Source organism: Myxine glutinosa, chromosome 11 (genome assembly GCF_964187855.1).
Source record: "Myxine glutinosa chromosome 11, kmMyxGlut1.1, whole genome shotgun sequence".
Lineage (NCBI taxonomy): Eukaryota > Metazoa > Chordata > Myxini > Myxiniformes > Myxinidae > Myxine > Myxine glutinosa.
In genome coordinates this window covers 10191951-10201511 of record NC_136271.1, presented here as the reverse complement: position 1 = coordinate 10201511, position 9561 = coordinate 10191951, and the positions used below count along the sequence as shown (strand labels likewise).

At 44.7% G+C, this 9561-nt stretch overlaps 1 protein-coding gene across 2 annotated transcripts in view; it reads left to right on the top strand.

The window, feature by feature from the left end:
- The first annotated feature begins 312 nt into the window (after positions 1-312).
- Positions 313-9561, top strand: part of LOC137436398 (interleukin-27 subunit beta-like) — a 58407-nt gene continuing 49158 nt past the window's right edge. The window contains exon 1 of one of the 2 annotated variants that reach the window (XM_078786383.1): positions 313-531. Coding sequence is in view for 1 of the 2 variants with exons in the window: in XM_078786382.1 (XP_078642508.1) it covers positions 600-762 (163 nt within the window). In the remaining variant the exon portion in view is untranslated. Of the gene's footprint in view, positions 763-9561 lie in introns of both variants that reach the window. The other variant, XM_078786382.1, reaches the window with a different exon arrangement.

Sequence of the window (9561 nt, the reverse complement as noted above, 5' to 3'; positions counted from 1 at the left end):
ACGCTTGAGTTCAGGAGGTCCCAAATCGCCCTCCTAATCTCAAGATCTGGAAAAAACAAACCGCCTCCAAATATGGGGGAAGATTTCCTACAATTGGAAGGATTTATTAAACTTTAAAAGTTCCTAATGTCAGGTGAGCATGAAGAGCAGGTGCAACTAAATATGATCAATGATTGTCAGATTTTGATATTATTTTTAAAAAAAAGTGAATAAACAAATAAGCAGATTTATGCATCGTTATTAAAACAGGGTTTTCTTTAAATATTACTAGATAAATACCAGTACTGGGTGTGTACATCATGAACACAAAAAGGACTTCGAATGTGTCCCACAAATTGAGAGTTGAATTTGTCTCGCCTTGGAATTGCTGCATCGTCAATGCGAATTGAACTTTTAAAAATGTTCCTTCCAACATTTTACATAAACATAGCATTCCCAGGTTTTAAGCGCTCACAAGCGCCCGTTTCCTGGACTTTTGAACGGCGAACAAGAAGGACAAAGGGACGGGAAATCCGCATCGGAGACGATCAGGTAACATTTGTGGCAGTCCTGTCTCTGTTGTCATCGACACGTAATTAACGAGGTGTTTCCGGACTAACATGGTGTTTACCTTTTTGGTGGGAAGGGTTTGTGTCGGGGGTTCATCCCTCAAGATTCCATGTGATGTACATGTATATATAGTGTTGAGGTTCAGGATTGGAAAGGAAGGATTGTCTCGGACGTGGCGATTATCACTGAACGGATCCTGGGATCTTGAGAAGTGTAAGTTACCTTGATTACTTGCTAAACTTACGAAGTGTTCGAATGAATCATCATCCTTGTTTAACTTTATATACGGTACTTGTTTTTTATTTTCATCAAAGAAAATCGTTCGATCGAGTGTTTTGTAAATCCCGATGTAAACCCCTCTGTAAGCCTCTATGTAAACCCCTCTGTAAGCCTCTATGTAAACCCCTATGTAAGCCTCTATGTAAACCCCTCTGTAAGCCTCTATGTAAACCCCTATGTAAGCCTCTATATAAACCCCTCTGTAAGCCTCTATGTAAACCCCTCTGTAAGCCTCTATGTAAACCCCTCTGTAAGCCTCTATGTAAACCCCTCTGTAAGCCTCTATGTAAACCCCTCTGTAAGCCTCTATGTAAACCCCTATGTAAGCCTCTATGTAAACCCCTCTGTAAGCCTCTATGTAAACCCCTCTGTAAGCCTCTATGTAAACCCCTCTGTAAGCCTCTATGTAAACCCCCCTGTAAGCCTCTATGTAAACACATCTGTAAGCCTCTATGTAAACTCCTCTGTAAGCCTCTATGTAAACCCCTCTGTAAGCCTCGATGTAAACCCCTCTGTAAGCCTCTATGTAAACCCCTCTGTAAGCCTCTATGTAAACCCCTCTGTAAGCCTCTATGTAAACCCCTCTGTAAGCCTCTATGTAAGCCCATCTGTAAGCCTCTATGTAAACTCCTCTGTAAGCTTCTATGTAAGCCTCTATAAGCTTCTATGTAAACACCTCTGTAAACCTCGATGTAAGCCTCTATTGTAAAACCCTCTGTAAGCCTCTATGCCGATATGTAAACCCCTCTAAGCCTATATGTAAACCTCTATGTAAACCCCTCTGTAAGCCTCTATGCAAACCCCTCAGTAAACCCCTATGTAAGCCTCTATGTAAACCCCAGTGTAAGCCTCTATGTAAACCCCTCTGTAAGCCTCTATGTAAACCCCTCTGCAAATCTCTATGTAAACCCCTATGTAAGCCTCTATGTAAACCCCTCTGTAAGCCTCTATGTAACCCCCTCTGTAAGCCTCTATGTAAACCCCTCTGTAAGCCTCTATGTAAACCCCTATGTAAACCCCTCTAAGCCTCTGTGTAACCCCATCTGTAAGCCTATATGTAAACCCCTCTGTAAGCCTCTATGTAAACCCCTCTGTAAGCCTCTATGTAAACCCCTCTGTGAGCCTCTATGTAAACCTCTCTGTAAGCCTCTATGTAAACCCCTCTGTGAGCCTCTATGTAAACCCCTCTGTAAGCCTCTATGTAAACCCCTCTGTACGCCTCTATGTAAACCCCTATGTAAGCCTCTATGTAACGCCCCTCTGTAAGCCTCTATGTAAACCCCTCTGTAAGCCTCTATGTAAACCCCTCGGTAAGCCTCTATGTAAACCCCTCTGTAAGCCTCTATGTAAACCCCTCTGTAAGCCTCTATGTAAACCCCTCTGTAAGCCTCTATGTAAACACCTCTGTAAGCCTCTATGTAAACCCCTCTGTAAGCCTCAATGTAAACCCCTCTGTAAGCCTCTATGTAAACCCCTCTGTAAGCCTCTATGTAACCCCCTATGTAAACCCCTCTGTAAGCCTCTATGTAAACCCCTCTGTAAGCCTCTATGTAAACCCCTATGTAAGCCTCTATGTAAACCCCTCTGTAAGCCTCTATGTAAACCCCTCTATAAGCCTCTATGTAAATGCCTCTGTAAGCCTCTATGTAAACCCCTCTGTAAGCCTCTATGTAAACCCCACTGTAAGCCTCTATGTAAACCCCTCGATAAGCCTCGATGTAAACCCCTCTGTAAGCCTCTATGTAAACCCCTCTGTAAGCCTCTATGTAAACCCATCTGTAAGCCTCTATGTAAACTCCTCTGTAAGCTTCTATGTAAGCCTCTATAAGCTTCTATGTAAACCCCTCTGTAAACCTCGATGTAAGCCTCTATTGTAAAACCCTCTGTAAGCCTCTATGCCTATATGTAAACCCCTCTAAGCCTATATGTAAACCTCTATGTAAACCCCTCTGTAAGCCTCTATGCAAACCCCTCAGTAAACCCCTATGTAAGCCTCTATGTAAACCCCAGTGTAAGCCTCTATGTAAACCCCTCTGTAAGCCTCTATGTAAACCCCTCTGCAAATCTCTATGTAAACCCCTATGTAAGCCTCTATGTAAACCCCTCTGTAAGCCTCTATGTAAGCCGCTATGTAAACCCTGGTGTGAGCCTCTATGTAAACCCTGGTGTAAGCCTCTGTAAACCCTGGTGTAAGCCTCTATGTAAACCCCTCTGTAAGCCTCTATGTAAACCCCTCTGTAAGCCTCGATGTAAACCCCTCTGTAAGCTTCTATGTAAACCCCTCTGTAAGCTTCTATGTAAACCCCTCTGTAAACCTCGATGTTAACCTCTATTGTAAACCCCTCTGTAAACCCCTCTAAGCCTATATGTAAACCCCTCTGTAAGCCTCTATGTAAACTCCTCTGTAAGCCTCTATGTAAACCCCTCAGTAAACCCCTATGTAAGCCTCTATGTAAACCCCTCTGTAAGCCTCTATGTAAACCCCTCTGTAAGCCTCTATGTAAACCCCTCTGTAAGCCTCTATGTAAAATCCTCTGTAAGCCTCTATGTAAACCCCTCTGTAAGCCTCTATGTAAACCCCTCTGTAAGCCTCTATGTAAACCCCTATGTAAGCCTATGTAAACCCCTGTAAGCCTCTATGGCAACCCCCATCTGTAAGCCTCTATGTAAACCCCTCTGTAAGCCTCTATGTAACCCCCTATGTAAGCCTCTATGTAAACCCCTCTGTAAGCCTCTATGTAAACCCCTCTGTAAGCCTCTATGTAAACCCCTATGTAAGCCTCTATGTAAACCCCTCTGTAAGCCTCTGTGTAACCCCATCTGTAAGCCTCTATGTAAACCCTGCTGTAAGCCTCTATGTAAACACCTCTGTAAGCCTCTATGTAAACCCCTCTGTAAGCCTCTATGTAAACCCCTCTGTAAGCCTCTATGTAAACCCCTATGTAAGCCTATGTAAACCCCTCTGTAATCCTGTGTAACCCCGCTGTAAGCCTCTATGTAAACCCCTCTGTGAGCCTCTATGTAAACCCCTCTGAGCCTTGATGTAAACCCCTCTGTAAGCCTTGATGTAAACCCCTCTGTAAGCCTCGATGCAAACCCCTCTGTAAGCCTCGATGTAAACCCCTCTAAGCCTCGATGTAAACCCCTCTGTAAGCCTATGTAAACCCCTCTGTAAGCCTCTGTGTAAACCCATCTGTAAGCCTCTGTCACCCCTCCGTAAGCCTCTATGTAAACCCCAGTGTAAGCCTCTATGTAAACCCCCTGTAAGCCTCTATGTAAACCCCTCTGCAAATCTATGTAAGCCCTATGTAAGCATCTATGTAAACCCCTCTGTAAGCCTCTATGTAAGCCGCTATGTAAACCCCTCTAAACCTCTATGTAAACCCCTCTGTAAGCCTCTATGTAAACCCCTCTGTAAGCCTCTATGTAAACCCCTCTGTATGCCTCTATGTAAACCCCTCTGTCATCCTCTATGTAAACCCCTCTTTGTAAACCCCTATGTAAGCCTCTATGTAAACCCCTGTAAGCCTATGTCAACCCCCATCTGTAAGCATCTATGTAAACCCCTCTGTAAGCCTCTATGTAAACCCCTCTGTAAGCCTCTATGTGCCCCCTCTGTAAGCCTCTATGTAAACCCATCTGTAAGCCTCTATGTAAACCCCTCTGTAAGCCTCTATGTGAACCCCTCTGTAAGCCTCTATGTAAACCCCTATGTAAGCCTCTATGTAAACCCCTCTGTAAGCCTCTATGTAAACCCCTCTGTAAGCCTCTATGTAAACCCCTCTGTAAGCCTCTATGTAAACCCCTCTGTAAGCCTCTATGTAAACCCCTCTGTAAGCCTCTATGTAAACCCCTCTGTAAGCCTCTATGTAAACCCCTCTGTAAGCCTCTATGTAAACCCCTCTGTAAGCCTCTATGTAAACCCCTCTGTAAGCCTCTATGTAAACCCCTCTGTAAGCCTCTATGTAAGCCCATCTGTAAGCCTCTATGTAAACTCCTCTGTAAGCTTCTATGTAAGCCTCTATAAGCTTCTATGTAAACCCCTCTGTAAACCTCGATGTAAGCCTCTATTGTAAAACCCTCTGTAAGCCTCTATGCCTATATGTAAACCCCTCTAAGCCTATATGTAAACCTCTATGTAAACCCCTCTGTAAGCCTCTATGCAAACCCCTATGTAAGCCTCTATGTAAACCCCAGTGTAAGCCTCTATGTAAACCCCTCTGTAAGCCTCTATGTAAACCCCTCTGCAAATCTCTATGTAAACCCCTATGTAAGCCTCTATGTAAACCCCTCTGTAAGCCTCTATGTAACCCCATCTGTAAGCCTATATGTAAACCCCTCTGTAAGCCTCTATGTAAACCCCTCTGTGAGCCTCTATGTAAACCTCTCTGTGAGCCTCTATGTAAACCCCTCTGTAAGCCTCTATGTAAACCCCTCTGTAAGCCTCTATGTAAACCCCTATGTAAGCCACTATGTAATGCCCCTCTGTAAGCCTCTATGTAAACCCCTCTGTAAGCCTCTATGTAAACCCCTCTGTAAGCCTCTATGTACACCCCTCTGTAAGCCCCTATGTACACCCCTCTGTAAGCCTCTATGTAAAACCTCTGTAAGCCTCTATGTAAAACCTCTGTAAGCCTCTATGTAAACCCCTCTGTAAGCCTAAATGTAAACCCCTCTGTAAGCCTCTATGTAAACCCCTTTGTAAGCCTCTATGTAACCCCCTCTGTAAGCCTCTATGTAAACCCCTCTGTAAGCCTCTATGTAAACCCCTCTGTAAGCCTCTATGTAAACCCCTATGTAAGCCTCTATGTAAACCCCTCTGTAAGCCTCTATGTAAACCCCTCTGTAAGCCTCTATGTAAACGCCTCTGTAAGCCTCTATGTAAACCCCTCTGTAAGCCTCTATGTAAACCCCACTGTAAGCCTCTATATAAACCCCTCGATAAGCCTCTATGTAAACCCCTCGGTAAGCCTCGATGTAAACCCCTCTGTAAGCCTCTATGTAAACCCCTCTGTAAGCCTCTATGTAAACCCATCTGTAAGCCTCTATGTAAACTCCTCTGTAAGCTTCTATGTAAGCCTCTATAAGCTTCTATGTAAACCCCTCTGTAAACCTCGATGTAAGCCTCTATTGTAAAACCCTCTGTAAGCCTCTATGCCTATATGTAAACCCCTCTAAGCCTATATGTAAACCTCTATGTAAACCCCTCTGTAAGCCTCTATGCAAACCCCTCAGTAAACCCCTATGTAAGCCTCTATGTAAACCCCAGTGTAAGCCTCTATGTAAACCCCTCTGTAAGCCTCTATGTAAACCCCTCTGCAAATCTCTATGTAAACCCCTATGTAAGCCTCTATGTAAACCCCTCTGTAAGCCTCTATGTAAGCCGCTATGTAAACCCTGGTGTAAGCCTCTATGTAAACCCTGGTGTAAGCCTCTGTAAACCCCCCTGTAAGCCTCTATGTAAACCCCTCTGTAAGCCTCGATGTAAACCCCTCTGTAAGCTTCTATGTAAACCCCTCTGTAAGCTTCTATGTAAACCCCTCTGTAAACCTCGATGTAAGCCTCTATTGTAAACCCCTCTGTAAACCCCTCTAAGCCTATATGTAAACCCCTCTGTAAGCCTCTATGTAAACTCCTCTGTAAGCCTCTATGTAAACCCCTCAGTAAACCCCTATGTAAGCCTCTATGTAAACCCCTCTGTAAGCCTCTATGTAAACCCCTCTGTAAGCCTCTATGTAAACCCCTCTGTAAGCCTCTATGTAAAATCCTCTGTAAGCCTCTATGTAAACCCCTCTGTAATCCTCTATGTAAACCCCTCTGTAAGCCTCTATGTAAACACCTCTGTAAGCCTCTATGTAAACTCCTCTGTAAGCCTCTATGTAAACCCCTCTGTAAGCCTCTATGTAAACCCCTCTGTAAGCCTATATGTAACCCCCTCTGTAAGCCTCTATGTAAACCCCTCTGTAAGCCTCTATGTAAACCCCTATGTAAACCCCTCTAAGCCTCTGTGTAACCCCATCTGTAAGCCTATTTAAACCCCTCTGTAAGCCTCTATGTAAACCCCTCTGTAAGCCTCTATGTAAACCCCTCTGTGAGCCTCTATGTAAACCTCTCTGTAAGCCTCTATGTAAACCCCTCTGTGAGCCTCTATGTAAACCCCTCTGTAAGCCTCTATGTAAACCCCTCTGTAAGCCTCTATGTAAACCCCTCTGTAAGCCTCTATGTAAACCCCTCTGTAAGCCTCTATGTAAACCCCTCTGTAAGCCTCTATGTAAACCCCTCTGTAAGCCTCTATGTAAACCCATCTGTAAGCCTCTATGTAAACCCCTCTGTAAGCCTCTATGTAACCCCCTCTGTAAGCCTATATGTAAACCCCTCTGTAAGCCTATATGTAAACCCCTCTGTAAGCCTCTATGTAAACCCCTATGTAAACCCCTCTAAGCCTCTGTGTAACCCCATCTGTAAGCCTCTATGTAAACCTCTCTGTAAGCCTCTATGTAAACCTCTCTGTAAGCCTCTATGTAAACCCCTCTGTGAGCCTCTATGTAAACCCCTCTGAAAGCCTCTATGTAAACCCCTCTGTAAGCCTCAATGTAAACCCCTCTGTAAGCCTCAATGTAAACCTCTCTGTAAGCCTCTATGTAAACCCCTCTGTGAGCCTCTATGTAAACCCCTCTGTAAGCCTCTATGTAAACCCCTCTGTAAGCCTCTATGTAAACCCCTCTGTGAGCCTCTATGTAAACCTCTGTAAGCCTCTATGTAAACCCCTCTGTGAGCCTCTATGTAAACCCCTCTGTAAGCCTCTATGTAAACCCCTCTGTGAGCCTCTATGTAAACCCCTCTGTAAGCCTCGATGTAAACCTCTCTGTGAGCCTCTATGTAAACCCCTCTGTAAGCCTCTATGTAAACCCCTCTGTAAGCCTCTATGTAAACCCCTCTGTAAGCCTCTATGTAAACCCCTCTGTAAGCCTCTATGTAAACCCCTCTGTAAGCCTCTATGTAAACCCCTCTGTAAGCCTCTATGTAAACGCCTCTGTAAGCCTCTATGTAAACCCCTCTGTAAGCCTCTATGTAAACCCCTCTGTAAGCCTCGATGTAAACCCCTCTGTAAGCCTCTATGTAAACCCCTCTGTAAGCCTCTATGTAAACCCATCTGTAAGCCTCTATGTAAACTCCTCAGTAAGCTTCTATGTAAGCCTCTATAAGCTTCTATGTAAACCCCTCTGTAAACCTCGATGTAAGCCTCTATTGTAAAACCCTCTGTAAGCCTCTATGCCTATATGTAAACCCCTCTTAGCCTATATGTAAACCCCTCTAAACCTCTATGTAAACCCCTCTGTAAGCCTCTATGCAAACCCCTCAGTAAACCCCTATGTAAGCCTCTATGTAAACCCCAGTGTAAGCCTCTATGTAAACCCCTCTGCAAATCTCTATGTAAACCCCCTATGTAAGCCTCTATGTAAACCCCTCTGTAAGCCTCTATGTAAGCCGCTATGTAAACCCTGGTGTAAGCCTCTATGTAAACCCTGGTGTAAGCCTCTGTAAACCCTGGTGTAAGCCTCTATGTAAACCCCTCTGTAAGCCTCTATGTAAACCCCTCTGTAAGCCTCGATGTAAACCCCTCTGTAAGCTATGTAAACCCCTCTGTAAGCTTCTATGTAAACCCCTCTGTAAACCTCGATGTAAGCCTCTATTGTAAACCCCTCTGTAAACCCCTCTAAGCCTATATGTAAACCCCTCTGTAAGCCTCTATGTAAACTCCTCTGTAAGCCTCTATGTAAACCCCTCAGTAAACCCCTCTGTAAGCCTCTATGTAAACCCCTCTGTAAGCCTCTATGTAAACCCCTCTGTAAGCCTCTATGTAAACCCCTCTGTAAGCCTCTATGTAAAACCCTATGTAAGCCTCTATGTAAACCCCTCTGTAAGCCTCTATGTAAACCCCTCTGTAAGCCTTTATGTAAACCCCTCTGTAAGCCTCTATGTAAACCCCTATGTAAGCATATGTAAACCACTGTAAGCCTCTATGTAAACCCCACCTGTACGCCTATATGTAAACCCCACCTGTAAGCCTATATGTAAACCCCTCTGTAAGCCTCTATGTACCCCCCTCTGTAAGCCTCTATGTAAACCCCTCTGTAAGCCTCCATGTAAACCCCTCTGTAAGCCTCCATGCAAACCCCCTATGTAAGCCTCTATGTAAACCCCTCTGTAAGCCTCTGTGTAACCCCATCTGTAAGCCTCTATGTAAACCCTGCTGTAAGCCTCTATGTTAGCCCCTCTGTAAGCCTCTATGTAAACCCCTCTGTAAGCCTCTATGTAAACCCCTCTGTAAGCCTCTATGTAAACCCCTCTGTAAGCCTCTATGTAAACCCCTCTGTAAGCCTCTATGTAAACCCCCCTATGTAACCCTATGTAAACCCCTCTGTAAGCCTGTGTAGCCCCATCTGTAAGCCTCTATGTAAACCCCGCTGTAAGCCTCTATGTAAACCCCTCTGTGAGCCTCTATGTAAACCCCTCTAAGCCTCAATGTAAACCCCTCTGTAAGCCTCGATGTAAACCCCTCTGTAAGCCTCTGTAAACCCATCGGTAAGCCTCTGTCACCCCCTCTGTAAGCCTCTATGTAACCCCCTCTGTAAGCCTCGATGTAAACCCCTCTAAGCCTCGATGTAAACCCCTCTGTAAGCCTCTGTGTAAACCCATCTGTAAGCCTCTGTGTAAACCCATCTGTAAGCC